This window comes from Polistes fuscatus, unplaced genomic scaffold, assembly GCF_010416935.1.
Source record: "Polistes fuscatus isolate 324 unplaced genomic scaffold, CU_Pfus_HIC Scaffold17, whole genome shotgun sequence".
Taxonomy (NCBI): Eukaryota; Metazoa; Arthropoda; class Insecta; order Hymenoptera; family Vespidae; genus Polistes; species Polistes fuscatus.
Genome location: NW_025113075.1, coordinates 786,621 through 810,460, shown reverse-complemented (window position 1 = coordinate 810,460; position 23,840 = coordinate 786,621). Strand labels below are relative to the sequence as shown.

At 34.3% G+C, this 23,840-nt stretch overlaps 2 protein-coding genes across 2 annotated transcripts in view; one reads left to right on the top strand and one right to left on the bottom strand.

Annotated features, from left to right (window-relative positions):
• LOC122515247 overlaps window positions 1-5,442 on the top strand; it is a 49,259-nt gene extending 43,817 nt beyond the window's left edge. Inside the window, exons 3-8 of the mRNA XM_043632524.1 lie at window positions 143-338; window positions 673-883; window positions 958-1,282; window positions 1,356-1,622; window positions 1,710-4,740; window positions 4,835-5,442. Of these exons, the coding sequence (XP_043488459.1) occupies window positions 143-338; window positions 673-883; window positions 958-1,282; window positions 1,356-1,622; window positions 1,710-4,740; window positions 4,835-5,218 (4,414 nt within the window). The 3' untranslated portion in view covers window positions 5,219-5,442. The remainder of the gene's footprint in view (window positions 1-142; window positions 339-672; window positions 884-957; window positions 1,283-1,355; window positions 1,623-1,709; window positions 4,741-4,834) is intronic.
• Window positions 5,443-10,177: 4,735 nt separating this feature from the next.
• The window catches only part of LOC122515113 (probable calcium-binding protein CML22), a 41,206-nt gene continuing 27,543 nt past the window's right edge, over window positions 10,178-23,840 (bottom strand). Inside the window, exons 5-7 of the mRNA XM_043632316.1 lie at window positions 14,676-14,766; window positions 12,064-12,120; window positions 10,178-11,424 (exon numbers count right to left, since the gene is read on the bottom strand). Coding sequence (XP_043488251.1) covers window positions 11,342-11,424; window positions 12,064-12,120; window positions 14,676-14,766 — 231 coding nt within the window. The 3' untranslated portion in view covers window positions 10,178-11,341. The remainder of the gene's footprint in view (window positions 11,425-12,063; window positions 12,121-14,675; window positions 14,767-23,840) is intronic.

Sequence of the window (23,840 nt, the reverse complement as noted above, 5' to 3'; positions counted from 1 at the left end):
AAAACCTATGAAGAAGAGGGTTGACAATTCGTACGAATTTGACCGCTTGTAAAATACATTTATCGGATCAACGTTATTTCATAAAAGCGATAAATATGAAATATGAATGAAACGAACGTATAAATAATGATTTTTCCCCCAGGCACGAAGCAAGGGACATAGTTAGGCATGCCGTTGGTGCTGGTGACCAGGATGCAGTTTTATTCACGGGTCAAGGTTCGGCCGGTGCCCTTCGCACACTTCTCCGACTACTCGATCTCTCTAAATCCACCGTAGTTTTCGTTGGACCGTTCGAACACCATGACAACTTACAACCATGGCGCGAATACGGTGTCAAGGTAAGGCACTATTCAAATTGGTTATTGAAAATTATGACTATTCGTACGTTTGTTTAATTCTTTTAACATTTTTATTCTCGTTTAATGTGTCTTCTTGATATTTTTATTTAATACGAACAACCATACGTGGGTGATACGAGACCCTGATAGAAACTCGAAACTGTTACTCACAAACGTGGGTGGTTTATTATAAGAATATTTATTTTGTAATCTTAAAAGTTAAGCATCGATCGAATGCATTTACGTTAGTCAAATCAACATCCCCCCCCTTGCGAACGAGTCATACGTGTGTGCATGTAATAATTTATTAATATTATGTATATATATATAACAGATAGTACGAGTGTCCGAAACTAGAGAAGGATTTTTGGATCTGAACGAACTCGAACGAGGTCTGGCTAAGATGCGTTCGGAAGGTGTTGCGCAAATGATCGGATGCTTTAGTGCGGCCAGTTGTATAACAGGGGTTTTGGCAGATGACGTTGCTACTACCCTTCTTTTACATCAGTATGGTGCACTTAGTATCTGGGATTACACCACTGCAGGTAAAAATTGTCACGAGTTTTTCTAAAAACATTCGTCAGTTTGATTTATTCGAATAAAATCATATCGAAAACAGCGCCGTATACTCAAATCGACATGAATCCACATCTCCCGGGAATGAGCGAATCAACGGCACACAAGGATGCCATTTTCTTTGCTGGGCACAAGTTCGTAGGGGGCGTCCAATCCCCAGGTGTCCTCGTGAGCAAACAATTCCTCCTAATGGACGAAATAAGAGCCGAAGACATGAGGGACACTCATCGCTACCTGAACAATCCCGAGTTACGTGACGAAAGTGGAACCGCTGGTGTCGTCGAAAGTATTCGATGCGGATTGGCAATTCAACTTAAGGAAAACGTGACGCCGAGGGCTATCGTCAATCGTCAAGACAAAATTTCGAGGTATGAACGCGCACGCACGCACGCATCGGGACGATTAAAAAATGAATCGATTGAAATTGTTGGTTTATTTTAGGCAAGTGTTGGCACACGTACGCACAATTCCGGAATTAATTTTACTCGGAAGCGCATCGCAAAATGTCAAAAGGCTACCCATATTCTCTTTTATGGTGCGCCATCCACGTGGCACCTTCCTCCATCATAATTTCGTGTGCGCCGTGTTGAACGACGTTTTTGGAATACAAGCGAGAAGTGGGTGCGCTTGCGTTGGTCGATACGCTCACAATTTGATGGGAATCGATACGGAACTGGCAAAGGAGTATGAAAATTTATTGATGCAGAGGTAATTTGACTCGACCGCGAAGAATTCTTGTCGTTAGATTGAAAATGTTACTAATTAAAAATATATTAAAATATTTGTATTTTTCAGTCAACGCAACGAGGGAAGCGAGGAATTTAAAGCGGAAGCCTTGAGGCCGGGATTCGCTAAACTTTCCTTCCCCTATTTCATGTCCGAGGCCGAGGTTGCATTCATATTGGAAGCTTTAAAAATGGTGGCTACCGAGGGATGGAAACTTTTACCCCAATACGTTTTAAATCCAAATACCGGGGAGTGGAGACATCACACGAATGGTATATTAAAAGAAAGAAAATTGTTGGGAACGATCAGATACACGGACGGCAAAATGAACGCATCCGAAAGGAGAGTATCGGGATCGGGTGTTTTTCCGCAAAGCTATTCGGATTGTTTGCAAACCGCGAGAAATATCTTCAATCGTGCGCGTAAAATGGCGCAAAGGTATCCGCTGCAAACCGATCGCATTTTTACATTCATCTCGGAACAAACGGAACAATTACGTTGGTTTATGTTACCGAACGAAGCTCAAGATCTACTTTTAGGAAATTCGCAAAACGTTAAACAAGAAGTACCGTTCAATCCGAGTTTAGCCGCTCACAGATTCGTTCATACGACAACGGCAACGAGCACGCACGATAGTCTCGTGAACAGTTTGGCCCTGGCCAACGGTATGAGACGTTTGAACAGTGATATTCCGCGAACCGGAAATATTCCCATATCGCAAAATTCGCCGCGACACCGAAGTCTTCCAGCATTGAGTACGATAAGGAGGAACATGTCAACGGTGTCGGCAGCGACGACGGAAACGAAAAGTAATTCCTCGGAAATCGATGACAAAGGATCGTCGATACGAAACGATAGCAGCGGGAATTCGACGGGACACAAATCACCGGCAACTTGTCCGAGTTCACCGATGCCAGTTCGATTTGCCGTCGGCGAAGCTGTAACGCCGTCAGCCCTCTCCTGTATAACTCACGCGGTAACGGCTAGACCGATGAAAGAACAAAGAGATTTGATAGAAACTAGAGACGCTGGACGCGCGAGATGCAATTCTTTGGGTAGCACAACGGGGACTAACAACGCGACCAATCGATCCGGTATGTCGTCCTCGTCTTCGCCGATACCGGTCCTCCCGTTGAGTCCTCAAACTCTGACGAGTTTAGGCTTGACCTCGGCCCGTTTGGACATCGGTTCGTCGAAACAGAGACGATTGCATTGCAGCTGCAGTAGTCAAACCGAATTGAATTCTCTCGAGTTAGAAGCTATGAGTAATCTCAGCCATTCTATTTCCTCTTTCAATTATCACAACGTCGCGTCGCCCCCGTCCTCGTATTCCTCGGTAGGCGAATACACGGAAAGATTCGTTGCCGGGGGAAGATCTTCCCCGATTTATTCGAACGTTGGTCAAAGATCCGACGACGATTTGAGCGCATATTTGAAAGAAGTCACGAAAGAATTGGCTACCGAGATCAAATCCGAAATTCGCGAAGTTATATCGAAGGTAGACGACGCGTTGTCGGAAGCCAACACGTCGGAGAACACTCCGCAACATCATTCGCGCAATCATAACGTGATCAGTCAAATCTCTGCCGAGGATAACAGGCAACTGAGGCACGATTCGTTCACGGCAAGCGACATCGCCGAATATTTGATGGAATTTTCCAAAGAAATGGCGAGCGAAGTTAAATCGGAGATCAGGTGTATGGTCAACGCCGTCGACGGATTGCACAGACACTCGCCGGACGCTTCGGCCTCCGACGTTTCTTCGAACGGATGCGAATCCCCGGACAGAGGAAGGATTTCTCTCGCGAATACTTCGCCCAGAGTCTCGAGTTCTAGAAAACACGGGACGTCAGAGATATCCGGCAAAATCGGTGAACTGACTCAACAGGAAAGTAAAATGTCGAGCGAATGTTCGTCGGACGAGACGGTGATCTTCGTTATGAAACCTACGGAAACCGAAAGAATGATCAATAACAATCGGAACAAGAGCACCGAGGATAACGACGACAACGACGTGGACGAGGACGTTGACGAGGATTCGCAGGAACGCGGTTGTCCCGATGACATCGCTGCCGACGCTAGGAAGATCCTTCCAAAGATTTATTCGGCCGTTAATTCGGTAAGTTCGCAGGACAGTGGGATCAACCTTTCGTTTCACGAAAACGACAACAACAAGTCGTCGTCGATAGATTTGACGGAATTGAAACGTAGCAGTAGCGCCGAATCTAATTCAACGAATAGTTACGGTCGAAAATCTAGGACTGCTATGTCTAGCAACGCGATATCCAATTTACCCGGTAAATCTTCCTCGAAACAGCTGCCACGTCAGAACGACGATCTCCTGTCCGAGGACGAGGAGGTGTCTTTGGATTTGCGGGAGGAGAACGTCGACGCGGTGGAGGGAGGATTCAAATTCGACGGAAAGGACGAGGACAAAAATGTTTCGACGCGCGTCGTCCAGTGGCACTCGGCACCGAGAAATATTTGGAAACCGACGGTGGAGGCTATACAGGAGTTCGATATGATCCGAGACAACGACAAGGTTCTTCTGTGTCTTTCGATTCTTGGAAAGGATTCTCTGTCCCTCTTGCACACGTTGCATCAATACAGGTTACACGCCAGGTCGAAGGGGATCGATTTTGAAATCGGGGCAGCCACCATCGACACCGGCGAATTTAATCGCGTCGAATCGATCAGACACCTCAAGGCTTTGGACGTTCCTTACTTTTACGAAGAATTGATCGTCGATGCGAACGCGGCGAGCAACGAAGCTCAAAATCAGGAACCGCTTTCCAACGAAGCTTGCAGTTTTTGCAACAGATCGATCAGAGCACAGTTGTACGCGATCGCGAAACGTCACGGTTACAACGTGCTGGCGCTTGGTCAACACTTGGACGATCTAACCGAGGGATTCCTTTCCTCCGTCTTCCACAGTGGCCAACTGAAAACCATGAAAGCTCATTACTATATTCGTCGACAAGATCTTCGCGTTATAAGACCGTTCGTATACGTCAGCGAAAAGGCTCTGAGACAATTCGCTCGTAGCAAACGACTCGTCGTTGGCCACGAATCGAACAAATCGTCGACCGATCTTTCGGAGGTGAGTTGATTTTATTTCTCTTTTTTCGAAACGTTCGAAATACTTCTATTTGGAAATATGCACGAGTTTGTTATCGTATGTCGTTTGTTTTCAGAAACAAAAACAGAGCAAAGATATTCTAATCCAACAAGAACGAGCATATCCACGAATCTATTGGTCGGTACGTACGGCGCTTCGACCATTAATAATATCCCATGGACAATTGCCAGATTTCGACATGACGTGCAGTAATAGTTCTGGAAATATGACAAACAGTCCGAGTAGCAGTAGCGGGGTTAGCAGCATCAGTACTGCTAGCAACAGCAACGCTAGTACCACCAATAGTTGTAACAATCAACAGAAAAGGTATAGAAGAACTAAAACCAATTCTCTTTCATCGACATCTTCGAGCGGGGGTGGCGGGATCGGTCATCATTTGTCGAATCAACGATTAAACGACGATAACAACGACGAAACCGACGAGGAACCGGTCCTTTGAGGAGGACTCTCCGCGAGATGGGATCCTAAGCGGCGTCCTTCAGTCTCATCTTCGCGTGCACGTAGACGAATATTAGCACCGTCAACGTCGGCCATTTTAATACGAAGAAGACGACAACGTTTTGCCGCCATGACCACCGCGGCCATTGTCCTTCCAAATGAATCGGAATTGTTCGACCATTGAATTCAATATCAAATTAAATTAAATTAAAACGACAAAAAAAAGAGAAAAAATATGAAACCAGAAAAAATTCCTACGAGATTGTCCATCACTTTTTCGCTAACATCGATGATGATGATGACGATGACGATGATGATGATGATGCATACATCTTAGACATTGAAGTTTTGACAAAATTAACTGCGACGACGACTAACGAGATCCATCGAATATTTTTCATTTATTCTCCTACTACCGAACACGTCGGTCTTTTTATTTTTTTTTGCTAACATAGAATATTCTAATATCTATGTACGTGTATATGTGTGTGTTGACTTTAGCAAAGAAACTTTTCAAAGGAATTAGGAACTCTCCTATATATTGGATTCGAGTGGATTTACAAAGGAACGAGCAGCTAATAAAGTATACCGAATAAACATTTGTTTTTCAATTGGTATACAAAATGTGCTATATACCGATTTGTTTATATGGTAGAGAAAAAACGATCAACGTTGTTATAATTAACTTGGACTTTTGTCTAAGACGATTCGTGATATTAAACGGACTATAATAATTGTGTTTTAATATCCCCACATTGAAATCGTCTGAAGATAAATTGTAACGTTATCGTCGAGTGTGCGTGGCGTAGGATTGTTAATATGAACTTGTTTTATCGAAACTGCTTTATATGCGCGCATATATGTATGTCGTTAGATATGAAATGTTAATCGAAGAATTTCATCGGGATAAAAATTTGGTTGTCAAATTATTAGGATTGATTCTTCATCGTATATTAGTATTAAAATGAATAAACGATTAGGAAAATGGATAAGCGTCGAGATATATATATATATTTGTATAAAGTGAAATGAAATTGACAAGATGATGACATTTTTTGATTTGTCTTGTAAAAGAAAAAACAAAGTTAAGGGGCGGAAGCGGGGAGGAAACAAAAAGCGTGCCGAATATTCGAAAAAACGATCGTTTTCGAGCGGTCAAGAAAATGATCGATTTTTTAATATTCGATACTTATTAATATTAAATATATTTAATCGACGAACGATGAACATAACGTTTAGATTTTGATTGACGCGTTACGAAGAGAGAATGTATATTATGTGTTTTCAATATTATGTTAATAGATTTTCGAAATACTTATTTATCTTTATTTTTTCTTTTTCTTTTTCTTTTCTTTTCTTTTCTTTTCTTTTTTTATTATTTTTCTTTTGTCTTATTCTCGAGTCTCACATGACGCTTTATCCAAATTTCCAAAATTAATTTCGCATTGTTCGCAGCCATGTAGCACGGCATATTGCATGCACGCATAATAAAAATCGCTTAGTGCAACGATCACAGATCAGGAGTTAGATGAACAAACGAATTGTCTTGTTGTTTGATTGATTAATCGAACGAAAACGCGATACAAAAGAGAAAGCTTTTTTCCTTATCGAGTGATAATAATAATTGTTCAAGAAAGAAGAGGAAGAGGAAGAAGAGGAAGAAAAAGTAGAAGAAACGGATTAACTATGGTCATCTTTTTAAATGGACATCATCATTAATTAATTCATGCTCCTTTATATCCTGTAATCGACAATTAGATCGACATAAATAGTTGCGAAACGAAGAATCTTTTGCGGCGGGCGGATATGAAAAGAAACGGAAATTGTGAAAATAGAAAATCATAGAAAATGATGTAACAAAAAAAGGAACAAAAAAAAGAAAAGAAAAGAAAAGAAATAAAGCGATTAGACGATACGCGACCAAAAAAAAAAACAAAAAACAACAACAATTAATTAATCGATTAATGAATTTTTCGAAGGATATCCGTGTTACGTTGCAGTAAACGTTTCGTCGTAAAGAAAAGAAAATTTCGAACGATTCGAATGGAACAATTCTTTTTTCCATAAAAATGCATAACGAAAGTAACAAAAAAAACAAAAAAAAAGAAAATAAGGAAAATATTGAAAAGAAATCGCGTACATCGAACGTTTTCAATTTCGACAAATATTCCTTCCGTTCGAATTTTTTTCATTGAAAAATAAAATACATATATATATATCTATACAAAAATGAAACGTACGCGTTCACTCGCGTGCACACGGATAATTCTATACGCGTAAGTGAAAACTTAGTTGTAAATACGTATAAATGTAAAAAAAAACAATGAAAAGAAAAAAAAGAAACAAACAAAATCTCCGATCGGTTCGGACGAATTTTTTTTTACTCCGGACGACGAACGTGATCGTAAAAATAAAAAAACAAAGCTTTCGGATCTCATTCATTTTCAATGGTGGAAATGAGATATCGATAATATTTTCTATGGTCGCGTATTGGATGCATCGTTTTTTACTTTTTTTTTTTTTTTGATTGATAATCGTTTTGACCGACGATGAGAGAGAGAGAGAGTGTATATGCGTGAGTGTGTGTGTGTGTGTGAATGTGTGGGTGTGCGATGGATTCAAAACGATCGCATATCACACTTATTAACGTAAACATCCCTATAAATATTCAAATATTTTATGGTGCGTGCATCGAATTATTAAATTAAAACGCTCATATGGGTAACTATGTTTAAAAATTCAATTGGCATCGGAAGTAGAAGAAGAATAAGAAGAAGAAGAAGAATAAGAAGAGGAAGAAACAACGTTGAAATATGAAACAAATCGATAACGCATAAATAATTAATGGCACGTTTTAATTGTTAATATCCGAGTAAAATTTGTCGAATCGAATCAAATCTGTAATAGGAATTAGCGAATGAAAATCGATAACATGTTTCAACGTGTTTACGGGTGGGGAGGAAGGAAGGAAGGTTTTACCATTTTCCTTATATTTATTTTGTTTTTTTTTTCTTATTTTTTTTTCTTTTTGTTTAACGCCGTATACAAAAACCCATAGGTAAAAGAAAAACGACGGATGTACGGTTGAAATGATTTCTTCTCGACTAATCGTATGAATTTTCTTCTTCCTTTTTTTTTTTTTTTTTATATCTCGTTCGTTGTAAGATAAAACGAAAGAGAGAGAGAGAGAGAGAGAAGAAAAAGATCGGCAAGCATTTTTCCGTCCTGCATTTTGTGAAAATTAAATTTGAAAAATGACGATAGTTTACCGAGACGAATAAAAAGTAATCCTCGATAAAAGTGATCGCTGCGTTATTTGAAAAAGGAAAAGGAAAAGGAAGAAACGCGAATCTTTACGAATGGTCGAAAGAAAAAAAAATCGAAATGCATTGAATATCATCGTCGTAAATTTTCTTTTACGTATGATTGTGAGAAGATAAAAGAAGAAGAAGGAAAAAAAATAAGAGAAGAAAAATAAGAAAATTATTCGATACGGCTAATATATAATTGTATGTTTCGCTGTTATTAGAGAACTCGTAAATCTCGCATTATAGCTCGCATGTAAAACGCACGCAACTTTCAAAGATAAAAAAAGATAGAAAAAGAAAAAAAAGATACAAACAAAGAAAAAGAATAAATTGTGAATTTGTCCATCTTGTCGGAACCAAGTATTTCGTCGTGTCGGGCGTGGATTTTTTGTCAAGGATTCGTTTCGTCTCTGCTTCGCGAATGAGATTATTGCGTGGGACGATTGAGAAAAAATTGGGTGGGTGGTACAGGAAGAATGTCGGATTAAAATGAATAACGTGGAGGGAAGGGTTAAAGGATTCGAAAGAAACGATGGGCGTAAAATGATGGAAGAAGGATGAACGAATGATGAAACGGGATTAAAACGATCGAAAAGAAATGTGAAAAGTAAGAGAAGTGGGAAGTTGATGAAGATACGGGGTGGGTGTTGTGCAAGATGAAAGGGAAATTTTGGATCTATAAAAATCCTTACGAATAGATATTAATTATATTTTCCGAGAATTACGAGAGGTCATTGTTACTGTAAAGATATGTAAGTTTATTTATCGCTAATAAAAACGAATGTTTAAAGAAAATTTACGGGGATGATTCGACGATTGCCACCAATCACCAAACCAAACGGTTCCCCTTCGAAAAATATTTCCTTTTGTAATTCATTTTTTCTTTCTTAAGTACAGTAGGTAAGTAACGAGAAAGAAAAAGTATAAAAAAAAAGAAGAAAAAATCAATCGTGACCAAGAGAGTTACCTTATTAATTTATTAATTTTGTTAGCAATAGCATGCGACTTTTATTTATCGTGTTTGAATAAATCTCGAATTAACATCGTTTCGACGTATCTCATTATTTAACGAAGCTCTATGTGATTTCACAAAAGCAATAATCCAGATAGAGATTCGATGATGATTTTTCAAATGAATAAGATTCGTTTATTTCTTTTATAATCGTCGTCGTATCGTTTACGACCAAATATTTTGTCTGATTCGTGTTTTAAAGATCATTTACTTAAATCATATCTTTAATATTAACAGTATAACCATTTTATTTATTTATTTATATTTTCATTGTTATATTAATTATAATTTTTGTCGATAGAGAGAATTAGAGTGCAAAGATCGAAGGATTAAATTTTTGTTCTTTTTATGCTCGATCGTTGACAAAAAGAAAAATTTCATTTTTATCGTCGATTCAACATTGATTTGTTTCCTTTTTTTTTTGTTCTTTTTTAATTTCATTTCTTATCCATTTGTTTTCGACGATCAAATTTGATTATTTTTGTTTCTATAATCGAGCATATTATCGTAATATCGAATTTACATCGATTTACTTATCTAATTAAAAAGATTGGGATTGTTTTTCATTCCCGAAGAGACGATATTTAAAAAGAGATGTTATTAATTGGCCAAACATTGAACTCGTTATTTTTTTACTATGTTTTTTTTTTTCTATCTCTTTTCTTTTATTTTTTTTTTTTTATTTTTTTCATTTACGTATCGAAATTTCACAACAACGAGATTACGAATTGTTTTCTTTTTTTTTTTATTTATTAGTTTTTGGATTCATGGATTCGCGTATTTGCTTTGTTGTTTTTCCTTTTGCGCTCGAAATCGAATAAAAATTCCAAAAGCAGGGTGTATTTGTATGCTCGCGCGTGTGCGCGCGCGTATGTGTGAGTGCGCGTATTTGTGTTTGCGTTCGTGCGTGCTCGAGATAATACATTAAACCTAGAGATAGCTTAAAATCTATTACAGCTACTTGACACAATCACAATATTTTTTTTCTTCGAGAATAAAATGCAAATATTTTCATTACATTTTTTATAATTTTCTTTTTTTTTTTCACAGTGCGTTGAAAAGTGCCAAAAGAATTCACTCTCGCATCAGAGTTTCTATTCGAAATAGGTAAATGTTTAATAAACTCGCTTACATACACACGCAATTATTTCTTTAAAAGTACGTAAACGATTCCGATGAAAATTGGCGATACTTTTCGACATTTCCTCTCATTCGCGTTGATCGGAGAAAACGTTTCCATTGAATCACATAGAAGAATTATAAATTCTACGGTTTATTTTGTTTGTTTTTTTTTTTCTTTTTTATTTTTATTTTTATTCTTATGCACTTTTGATATAATATACTTTTTTCGTTCTCTCGTGTAAATCGCGCGAGGAAACGCGAAATCGAACGAGAGATTAATTCCATAGAGAATTAGAGAATATTTTCAAAACGAATAATAATCGATATTATTGCGATGTGAAAATTGAAAAGGAATAAATAAAAGAAAATAAGAAGAAAACCGAATTATCATCGATGGGTCGCATTTTCTACGGGTTAGAAATTTAGCAAAAGTTCCTTTAAATTGGATAACATTCATTTTGTCGTTAGTATAGAAGTCATTGGAAAAAGTAGAAGAGCGTGATAGGGTGAGAAATAGTGATAGAGACAGATAGAAATAGAAAATAAGATAGAAGAGAAAAATCGTTATTATGGAAACGATTTGTGATACGTTTTCTTTTTTTCTTTCTTTTCTTTTTTGTTGTTGTTTTTTTTTCTTATAAAGATCAACCAATCCTGATCAATCGTGTAGCAATACTACTCGTTATGTCGGAGACTGCGATTCCTCTTCTTCTTCTTCCTCTTCGTCCTCTTCGATGCCAGGTTCACCGAGAGCATGAACGAATTCTGAAATATATATATATATATATCAAATTTATATATTTGAAATAAGAATATTATTATTAAATAATTATATTAAAGTAATTTTTGTAAGTATATTAGAAATTATTTGGATTCGTGTTTGGAGAGTTAATATTTTAAGATAATGATCAAAAGAAATATTTATAATTATTTGTATAAATTAATAATAAATATATAATATGATAGATTATACAATCAATGAATATATATAAAAATATAAAAATGATATTAAATTGTGAAATAAACTCGTTCGATTTAATCGTCGAAACTCGAGTGGACGTGGATCATTTGAAATGTTTTGTTTCTTTTTTTATCACCACCTTACGTCATTTATATCTACCTTTTTGTATTCATGGAAAATCGGTTCTTCGAGAATAGAAAGATCGTTCGCGAGCTCTTTTGTAAAGTATATTGGATCTATCATCGTCAAGAGTATTATTCACGACGATAGGGTCTTATTTGAAGGGAAAAGGGCATCGGAAAATCGAGCTCTTTTTATATTCTTTCTTTTCTTTCTCTTATTTCTTTGCACGGGTGCATTACAAAGTGAACGTGCCGTTGCAAAATGGGGGAAGATGAAGATGAAGAAAAAAAAAATAAGGAAAATAGGTATAAAAAATTTACCATAGAAATCTATCCGACCATCCCCGTCGACGTCAACCTCCTTGATCATATCTTCGACTGAAAAGAAAGAAAAACAAAAAAAATCACACACAAATGCAAAATCAAATTAATTAATTATATTTCGTAGATTTTGTTCTTCTAAGTATAAAAGTGATTATAATTTGTACGATACATTTATACGAAATACTCGTACGTTTATTCGAGAATTTGTATGGCGGTAAAAAATCAGTTAATTCGTTTATAAAAAAAATAAAAATAAAAAGAGAGAGAGAAAGAGAGAAGGGTTCGATTCTGAAAAGTTGTTAATAACGAGCATGCGTTTTGTCGGTGGCACGATTTCATGCCGATTAATTGTCGTAATTGGAAAGTGATGTGACAATGCAGGGTTGAAGGTATAATATAACACCGGACGCTATGTCATTCAATAGGGAGAGCAAAAATCATATTTCACTAATTAAAATTGTCGACCCGTCATACTCAGCTTACGCTAATTCACCCACGATAAAGTGATTCGCGTAACGTTACACATATGATGTTGTTTAATGGAACCGGTTAATCGCTAAACTTATTCATCATCTGTCACGAGTTATTATTAACAAATCAATTATAAATCTTATTATTAATCGATTGTATTTTTCTCGATCTCTATAAAAAACACATTACATTTAATATTTATTTTTATAGACATTTAAATCGTGACAAAGAAAAATTCGATCTATTGGACGGTAAAATATATGCGTCCCATTAAAGAAAAATCACGACAAATGAATTGTACAAACAAAAAGAATCGCATCAAAATTAATTTGAAATAAATTTAATTTGACCACTGCCAAGAAATTCGATAATTATTGTGTTTCATGGGGAAACAATCAATCAAATGACTATCTCACGCGGTATTATTTCTTATAATTATTTTCATAATTAAAAATCGTATGGATAATAAATTCGAGTGGTATTGCAGTTGAAATAAAATGATGATCAAGGTGACATCTAATTAGCGAATATCGTTCCTATTAATTAAAAGATCTACGCGAAACATCAATAATTTCGATGAATCCTATCATTGATATGATACATTTCTATTTCTTCTTCTTTTTAACCGATAATTCTGTGCGACCATCGATCTAAGTAAAAACGTAACTATAATTACTGTGAGAAATTCCAGAAAAAATCTTAAGCCTTTCAATTGGATGCGTTAGAATAGGAATAGATAGATAGATAGATAGATAGATAAATTAAGTTCTAAAACAAAAGAAACTTTACTTCGAGATAATCTTGAAAACGATTAATTGAATTAGCCGAAAAGTTTCCAGGCTACTGTTCTACCTTCGATAACGTAGTATCATTGAATTCAGTTCGATAATTTATTTTCTTACGCGTCGCACTAATTCAAGCGAATAAAATTGAAATACAGAATATATTCTCTTTTGCAAATTTAAAATCAATTTTGTAATTGAAAAAACAAAAGATAAGTTATATCTTTTATGATTTCGATATAAATAATGGTAGGTATAAGTGTAGGAATATCTTGGCAGGTCGAGTAAAGTTTTCACAGTATATTTAATACTACTTGTCGTATTTAAATAACGAAAAAGTTTTCGCATCTAGATTAAAGGATCGCAGTTTCCAAAAAGGGGAGAATACGCGTTGGGGAATTCTTGAAATACCGAAACTCCAAGTGAAGTTGGGAACACTTAAAGCATAAATATGAAAAGGGATATCTCTGAGGTATACTTCTGTCGTTAACGAAAACCACGCTTTAGGGGATGTTACCGCAAATAAGCACGTGTAATACATGAAGTGTTTTAAAGCTAAAACAGGTTTTACAAAGATTCTGCTAATTTTTCGAGACAGGATTTTCAATCGTAAATAGAACATGTTTTATTAGATTAATTGATAAGCATTAATTGATAAGAAGAACGAAAGTGATGTTTCCCGACGTCATATGTAACATCGTTATCCTTAATTCATTGGATTTCATTTTGGCACCTGTACAAATATTCAAATATTGAATATCTACGAACGAAACTGGATTGATCCATCCTACGGCGAATATTTAGTTGCCTTTACAGTGAACTTCACACACTCTTCCAACTGATGAGGATTATGCACCAGTGCCTTGTAAGCTCTAATTACTTCGCAAAATTAACGCGATATTCCTTACTAGCTCGCTCCGTCTCTCTCTATATCCATCTCCTTCTTCCTCCTTATATCTATTTCATTTTATTCAAATCTATCTAGCGAAGAAAGTACATTTACTCGGGAATAAATAAAAAAAAACAAATGTTACAAAATTATACATTTCCGAATTTTTCCGGGTCAATTGAGTTGAAATTTTGTGGACAAAAATATAATCATTAGTGCGTATCGTAGATGTCGGTTCAAAAAAAAACAAAAACGGGCTTAAATTTTATAAATTCTGATCCAACATAAAATATTCGCTGTACCTTCAAACGGCCCGTTACAAATATTCGAATAATTTTGAACGCGCGCAAAAAATCAACGAATTTCTATCGTACATATTTTAATCATTTAAAAACAAATTTGTTTTAATTACTATTAAATTAATTCCAATATTATATTTAATTTGTTTTATCGAAATTATTACTTACTTTCTTCTTCCGATAAATTTTCTCCCAAACATTGTAGAACGACCCTTAAATCGGACGCAGTTATGTAACCACGATTACGTTTATCGAACACCTGAAACATAAAATAAAAATCTCTATCTTACAATTGATCAACGAAAATTGAAACGTTACGATTGATCAGCTTTAATGATGGAACCTTTGAACTAAAAGAAATAACCCTTTTTCTATTTTTACATTTGCACCCGAGTGCATACAAGTAACGCATGGAAGTGTTGTATGCATTTTAAGAACCTCGCCGAACAAAAGTAACACAAAAAGCTTTTATACAAGAAGGCGTATATGAAGCATACGTCGAAACAAAAGAGATTCTCTCCGTAGTTTTTTCGGTAATACTGCTTTTGCCAACTTGAAAACTTTAAATACGTGCACCACCCCTTCTTCTTATATTGGGTCAAAGAACAAGCTTTTTTTTTCCTATCTTTTCCCGATTAAATGATTTTAACGATTTTTGCATAACAGTTTGCTATAATACGAATTGTGAAAAATGAACTGTTAATGTATTATGCTATTTTGAAAAAATTGAATATAATATATTATATACGAAATATTTAACGTTATAATGGTATTATTTTATGGAAAAACTTTTCAATAGATGCTCGAACAATAAACTCAATGTTTATATTATAACAACTACCAACAAGGCTAATTCAATAAGTTTATTCATCGCGAAGGAGATATACGCGATACTAAGTTTCGAATAAAATTCAATAAAATTCGATTGTTGGTAATATCGAAGCAAAAGTTCATTATAATATTCGCGTTGCATGCAATTTATAACGCGACGAATAAGAACCTTTTTAGAATTGCATAAACGTCGACTAGAATTCGTACTTCGGTACGTTTTCTTCCAGAATTATTTTCTAAAGTAAATAAAATGAAAAAAGAAAGAAAAATTACAGAGTATACATTATTCGTATAAACTTTAATTATTCCTCTTTTTGTCTTCATTGATTCGCATCTTCTCAATCAGATTTCTGTTCGAGTTTCTATAATTGAAGATCGAAAGTGAAAGTTTTCTCTACCGTCTCGAAGGAAATGAGAAATATAATTCTAATAAATTATTTGAAAATTCAAAGTGTTCATATATATATATATATTCTAACGTTCTCGACGTGGTCTAATAAAAAATTATTCGAATGAAATCGATCATGAATTGGCATAATAGTTGGCATTGCGTTTTGTATCCGACAAAAACAAAAGCTTGATATTCCACCTTTCCTGTTAATTGCATGGTCACGACCAATTAAACTTCTTGAAATAGTCAAAGTTATCTCGATAGTAACTCAAGTCGGTATGAACAAGGGTGGTGTCTTCTGTATTCGCTGTTTAAATAACATAGACGTTTGAATTCACGACTGAATTTTGCTCGTTGTAACTTTCGAGGAAGGGTCGTCGAAACTTATTCAAACGTGAATAATATTTTAAAGGGTAAGAATCAAAATGATTCGGTAAGTTTTACCAAAGTAACTGGATCTCGTTGTAGTTCTAATTAATGATAAACTACAAATGAAAATTTCAAAGTGTTTAACATGCTGATTAAATTCCATTTTCCTTTTATATTACGTTAGATATTATTTCCTTTTTATTTTTCTTTTGCCATTTTTAAACTATGACAGTATCATAAATATTATACGTGGTTTGAATAAAATCCGTGCTCGTAATAATAATTCGTCTTCTACAAAAGTTTATTTGAATTTATATTACAAAAAAAAGAAATTGTACGAAAACCAACTATTACCTTGTCACCTTTCCTTTTCCTTTCTCGTATTACGAAGTTAATCGTTTAGACATGTGAACGGCTTATATAAAAATATTGTATATAACTGTGATTATATAAGGTGTCAAATCTATGAAATAAAGATATAAAAGAAACTTCGTGTAGTAGAAACGTATCCCAAGGTATCCGGTATTATTTTACAAAATTCTGCCCGAGGTCTGTTTGATTCATCGAAACGAGAAGAACTAAGATAAAAGAGAAAAAAAAAAAAAAGGTTTTTAAAAAAAACTTGATATAATTTTGGTCGTAGTATTTTCCGACAATGAAAGATAATTCTTCCATAAATTTGTATATACACATATCTATATAGATAGGAAAGAATAGTGCATGAAAATGTCGAAGGGAATCAGCTTTGGAAAAATAGATAAACGAAACGATAGAAATAAAATGGAAATACCACTAAGCCAGGAATCGTAGCAGCCAGGGAATATGTATGTTGTATTTATATCGCGTCAGCAGTTTATGCCCTTTCCCTAAGCGACTTTGTTTTTCTTCTCCCTCCCATACCCAATTCCAAGCATCCTTTCCCTTTCTCTTCCTTTCCACCTTTTTACTCGTTTGCTTCAAAACGATATATTTGTTTGTACATCCTCTATCTCCACCCTTTTATCCCTATCCTTACGTTTATCCTTATTTGTTCTCTCTCTTTTGCGATTCGTGCTTCGCTAAACCCCTCCTCCCTCCTCCAATGCCCCTTTTTCAAAATTTCTCCTCTCGTTTTCCTTTTCTTAAATCACATATACTTCTTACTTATACTCCCCCACCTTTCAAAGATCCTAATTTACGTTCCTCCCTCTAACCAACACCCCCTCTTCCCCCTTGCGGTATCCTAAGGTCTCCTCGCGGTTAGTTTTTTTGCGTATTTTATCTTCCTCACGCTGTTAACTCTCCTTATTTCACCCTCGCTACAGTTTCCCGTTCTTTTTTCTCTCGCCCTCTCCCTTTCTTCCCTTCTAGTTCTTCTTCTTCTCCTCTCTCATTCTAGGAACAATCTACTACTGGCACAACGACCAGGTCGCGGAGATTAAAATATCGACTTTGCGAGTACAATACGTATAGCATGACCCCGATGCTACCACCACAGCCCTTTATGTTAAACCCTTTAACGTTTAAACTTTATCGTAGATCAGAACAATACATCCAAAACTATTTCGATAACGTTCTTTTGACAATTTCATTTGATATTCAATTTTATACTCATTTATTTTCTTTTTGTAAACATTTAATCTTTCATATGATATCGTTTAACGTTTAATTCCCCCCCCTCCAACATTTTTCTTCTATTTCATTCAAAAAGTTAAACTAACGTTGATCTTAATAAACGTCGTCTCGTTCGTTTCTATTTTTAAATAAATTACACGTAAAAAAATAGGTTTCTCGTTTCATTAGTACCACCACGTGGACAAGTTTCCTTTTTTTTAATCAACGAATTATTCAACCTTTTAAAGGTAATACGATTAAGTACTTAACGCGATAGGTGCTACTTTATTTGTAAAAATCGATTAACTTTGCGTTAAACGAAAAGGTGAGATAATTGATTCAATTATTTACTATATCGTCTCCTATCATATTCGTTAATCGATGGTCAGTCAAATTTGTTGGCATTTAATGACTTTTTCTTTTCAGCGCAATTATTATTATTATTATTATTATTATTATTAACAGAAAATTTATTTTCCAACAAATAAGAAAAAATCAAATATCGATCTGATACTTTGCGAACGAAATTCAATAGAAATTTTTATATCGTAGTTTCTTTTTTTAATTAATTATCGTTTGAGAAGGGAACAACAACAACGACAAAATTAGATGAACGATCGACGAGTATAAATTGATAGTCTCGCGAAACAAAGTTTATAAAATACATTTGGGAATTAAAAATCTTCGTCGGAAGATACCGCAAGTGAAATGACTGAAAACAAAATTGAGCAAATGAAAAAGAAAAACAAAAAAGGTATACTTCGTATGGTTGGACGATCGTTTAAGTGCAGCTAATTCTCGTTGTGAAAATAGAAAAGTGAACAACAAAATACGGAATGATAAATAGGGATGAGAGAGAACAAAAAATCACAAAGAAATTTAATAAAATTGATGCAGGTCGATTGTATTAGAATTACAATTGAAAATAACTCGTTACGGGATAATTGTATTCATAATGTGACATGGGGGAAGAGGGGAGGGGGGGAAGAGAACAAGAAAAAAAATATCATTAATAAAACGCACGCGAATGAAATAAAATTTCGACGCAAGTGAGGTAGATAAAAATAAAAATAAAAAATAAAATAGAAATCAAGAAGGGGGAGGAGCTTATACGCGAAGAAGCAGATTGGCGTAAAGAATAAAAAAAAAAGAAAAAAAGAAAGGTGAAAAGAGAACAACACGAGAGTGTAGAAAACCCTGTTCTTTACTAAAGTTAATGGCATATTCAGTCATTAGAATGTATTGTAGTATAATAGTTTGACACATTTTCCTATGCACTAGGGTTGCACATGCACTACGTGCATGGGGGTAGCAACAACTTTTCAACCGTTTTCCTCTTTTCTCTTTTTGCAATACGATGCAGATTTTCGCGAAAGCACGTACCATCTCTAATACCTGTGAATGTGTGAATGTGTGTGTGTGTGTGATTGTATAGATAACAAACTGACGAAGCTCGTAAAATATATCGAAGGATTTTCTATAGAATAATAATATTATGGAATTATTATTAACGAAATTAGAGGATAAAGAAAATAATCATATTTTTCAATACACATTATTGTATGATACGCGTTTTGTTCGAAACTTCGTATCGTTAAGTTTAAAAGCGTTTAAATAAACGTACGTTTAATTTTGTTAATGAAACATACATGATATTTCTCACGAATATTTAAACGTAATTAAGTTGTATTATTATCGTTCTCCCGTTTGATTTTCTTTCCTTTAAATATATGTTTTAATAAATCAAAATTTTTCGCTTAAATCGAAGCAACTTTTATGACACTTTTTAAATCTAAAATATCAATAGCATCCAAATAAAATAATTAGCAATAAATTATAAATAAATATAATTAAAAGAAAAATATATTCTCTCCATTTCAACCGATCGATCCTGGTTTCTTTGTTTCTTTTCTTTTTAACAATCATTTACGATTAAATAAAATAATATATGTATCCAAAATTGTGAAAAAAAAGATGGACGAAGAATACGTGACAGTTTTATAAGAATATATTTGAGTTTATAAAAGAAAGAATCCAATAAGAAGATGACGGCACATTGAGAACATATTCCGTGGAAGGTAAAAATCAAGACTAACGCGAGAAAGGATCATGCATCGAAGCGGATTATTGGATCGGAGAAAACGATAGAATCGGATTTTGTTCGTTTCGCGATTTCAAACGAAAGTAAACATCCCCCAATGTTCGTAGGTGTATGTATATATAACGCGATATTGTTTTTTTTCTTCTTTTTTTTTTCCAATTGCATCTTTCCAATATTTTATTCTACATCCTCGTTTAAATAAACATACACGACCACGTTTGGCATAGATTTTTCTTAGGAATTTTTTTTTTAATAATATCCGAAGTGTACAACATACAACACATTTTTCAGACACGACTAATATTTGAGAAATAATTAAAGATAATAATTTATATCGAGTCACCCTATATATATATATATATATATATATATAGAACTAATTAACGTACTCGTAAGGGACATTAAGAGTACTATAATCGGAGTTAGGAAGTTCCTCTACCATTTACAACATTTAACCTATTCGCCATACCATGAATTGTATACGTAACATACTGTAGTAGGAATATTACGGAATACTATTTCCATTCTACGCTTGGTACAATTTAAGGCACGTACCTAACCCACCTGAAATGGTATGAGTGCTTTCTAAATTTGGTCTGGTAAAAGAGAATGACGTCATAATTCTACTCGCATTTATGACTTTTATTTAATTTTTATTTTTCTTTGTGCGGTTGTGGGTGTGTGTGTGTGTTTTTTTTCTGTTTCTTTCATTTTTTTCTTTTTCCTCGTGGGAACGAACGTTATCTCATTTTGGTGGAACGCTTGAAAAATTTTCGAACATTTTTCCTTCGGTGCAGAGAAAAAAAAAAAGAAAACGAAAAAGAAAAAGTAGGAAGGAAGGAAAGAAAGAAAGAGAGGAAAGAAAAAAGGCTACTCGTAGGGAAACCTTTTTATAACCCCTCCTATTGTATTCGCATAATATCGTACTTTACGAGAAGTTTGAATATTTCAAGATGGATACGGCTACTTTGGAAAACGACTAGAGAAAGATTCTAATTAATTTCTCGTTCTTTGATTAATGCATACAGCAGGTTATAAGTTCATTTTCTTTTTCGTTTAATCGACGATTTTTTTATTAAAACTTCTCATATCTCTCATATTGTCTCATATTTTTTTTCGACGCGTTCAATGAAACGTCTCCGAGACAGTAGATTTTATATTAAATTTAAAACAGATTAATTAACGATATTAAAAAAGCTTCGTCGTTGGAAGTGGATAAGAAATTTCGTTTTTTCTTTTTTTTTTTTGATATATCACCAAGATTCTTAAAAGTGAAAATAATAAATTCGTTGTCGACCGTTGGAAAAGTATCTTTTAATGTCGTCTTTAAATGCATTAAATATATATTTTACTTTGGTAATAAGATAAATAAAGTTGAAACTAAGTTGTTATAAAGGAACGTAACAACAACTAGTTACGTGGTCGGATAACTTACGTAATTTTAGTTGTACGATTTAACTTTAGGTCGTGGCGCACACGTGCATACGAATCTTTGATTTGTCTATACAAGCAAGGGAAATACTAAGTTGACGGAAAACCGAGTCTTGTTTAAATTCTACGCAGTTATAGGAGTCAACGAGGATCGTAAATTGCGCAAACGATACTTAAACTTATCGAGGAAATCGAAGAAACAGAAATTTATATCGGAGGGTTGAAAAGTTTTGAGCCTAAGATGAGTCAACCAATTTGAATCTTTATGGTTTTCCGTACCAACCAATTTTTCTCGAAGCAATAAAATAGATAATAAATACGAAACAAAGTGTACTTAAGAAGAAGACCCCAAAGATTAATATCATTTCACGTTAAACGGAATAATTTTCTTCGTTCGGTATATAATTTAAATGTGAAAATGAATTTTAATTAAATTTACAATCCCAATGGGCTTGCGTAAAACCATCATCTTAATCCACGAAAAGTGGAAGGAGAAAAAGTTTGGAAAAAGGTGGAAAGTAGGTTGGTATCGAGAAAAAGTTGATCCTTTTGGAATGACTGGCAACAACTTTGAAAAAGGAAAAAAGATAAAAGTTCGAGTTTTGATCCGAGCTTTCGATATTGCAGACGTTCAACGATAAGTATCAAAAAGACCAATGGCAAAACTTTTCAGTACCTCAACCTCCCCCTCCCCGTTTATCCTTTTCTTACGTCACTAAACAACGTTTTGTTCGTTTCCTATTTATACGAGGAGTTTGCGTACTTTGTCGAGTTAACAATTCGATTCTAAGCGGAACAAAAAAAAAACAAAAAGCAAGGGTTTGTTGCAAACTAAATTTCACGGTCGTGTCGCAACGTACTATTATAAACTTTTATATCATAAGCTTCTTATTAATACTCTTTTTTTTTCTCGCTTAGTTTTTCAAGATCGCGATATGAAAACGATTGGCATAGATTTCTTTAAAACAGCCCCCGTAATCTTTTCGATAGACGACAAGACACAATACACTTTCAAAACTTTTCTTCCCCTTTTCTTTTCTTTTCTTTTATTTTTTCTTTCCTTCTCTTTTTATCTTTTATTCTTCAATCTCGTAGTTCGCGGTTTCTCTTTTAACAAGGCATCCCGCTTATCCCTTCTTTATCTTTTATTATCTTTCCTTCTTCTTTTCCTATCTTTGTTTTTAAATGAAATTACTAAGCAGAGTATTTTCAAACTTATTTAAGTGTCATTTATGTTGGCATAGTTTATGTTTTGCAAATTTTCATGAAATAATATCGAAAAGTATCGAGAGTCAACGCAACAGGAATTAAAGAATATTGCAAAATAATTTGTACAAATATTTATGGGTAGATGAAAAGCAAGCAACTTTTGACAAAAAAAAATCACGAAGTAAAACTACAAAAGAGAAGTATTGACAACAATTTTCAAGCCCTTTCTTATACGTGGGTGCCAACTTCATGGGGGTCACCGTATAAAGAAATCAATGTACGAGTCAGTTCATTCCATCAATTCATCCTATAGACAAAAGAAGAAAACGAACTTCCCATAGAAATAGTTTCGACGTTTTATGTTCGTTCCAGCAGTGTTCGCGTTACGACCTTTTTCACTTAAACTAACGAACGTCTCTACATTCGCGTTTCACACTTTTACTTTAAAATAATAGAACCAATAATAATAATAATAATAAAAATAATTATAAATGAGAGAACTACAAATAAAATTAATCGAAGATACTACTAATAACGATAAATAAATTTGAAATGATATAAATATGCGAGAGAATATTGATTTTATTATTCGCGAAGTGTATCCAATGAAAAATTGTTTATACGGTTTTTTAATTCATCAGTTATTTTAATTATTATTTTAATACTTTCCAGGGGGTTCTCTCAGCCTGTTCGCGTGTCAGTTTCTATGCAATTTAACATGGATCGGAGTAAAAAAGAAAGGATGGTTTTCATCTCGCAACAACAACCACCACCACCATCACCACCACCGTGTGCATATTCTTTTCCCTTGAACTATTTTTTTCTTTTTTCTTTTTTTCATATCAACGCGCATTTTAAAGTCGAGAAAAATCAGATAAAACTCATGAGGTTTTTACGTTAACGTTAGAAAATATATACACACACACACACCATCTTTGGTGACATTATACCGAGAAGCAACACAATAAGAGATTAAAGTCCGTTATTATCTTCCGATCTTTTTATTAGACTGTCCGGGAAAAAAATCTTTCTTGCCGATATTTAAGGTCAATTTATAAAAGCAACATTATTAAATTTCCATATATAATTATAAAGGGAATTTTCAAAACCCCACTCTATATATATTTAAATATTTATTTTCAAATGGTCAGAAGCATATTCGAGAAATTGCACGTTACGTATACATTAATAACAAATTGATGCATAAAAAGTAAAATAAAAAATGAAGAGTGCAATATATTATAATCAATGCAGGAAAGATGATAACAATTTGGAAAATGTATTGTCTATATTTTATCGAATTAAAATCAAAATTAATGATATTGCATGTTAGAATAAGAAAAAGAGGATAAAATATAAAATAATTTATTCGAAGAAAGAGAAATATTGTTTCGATGCGACGCATGGT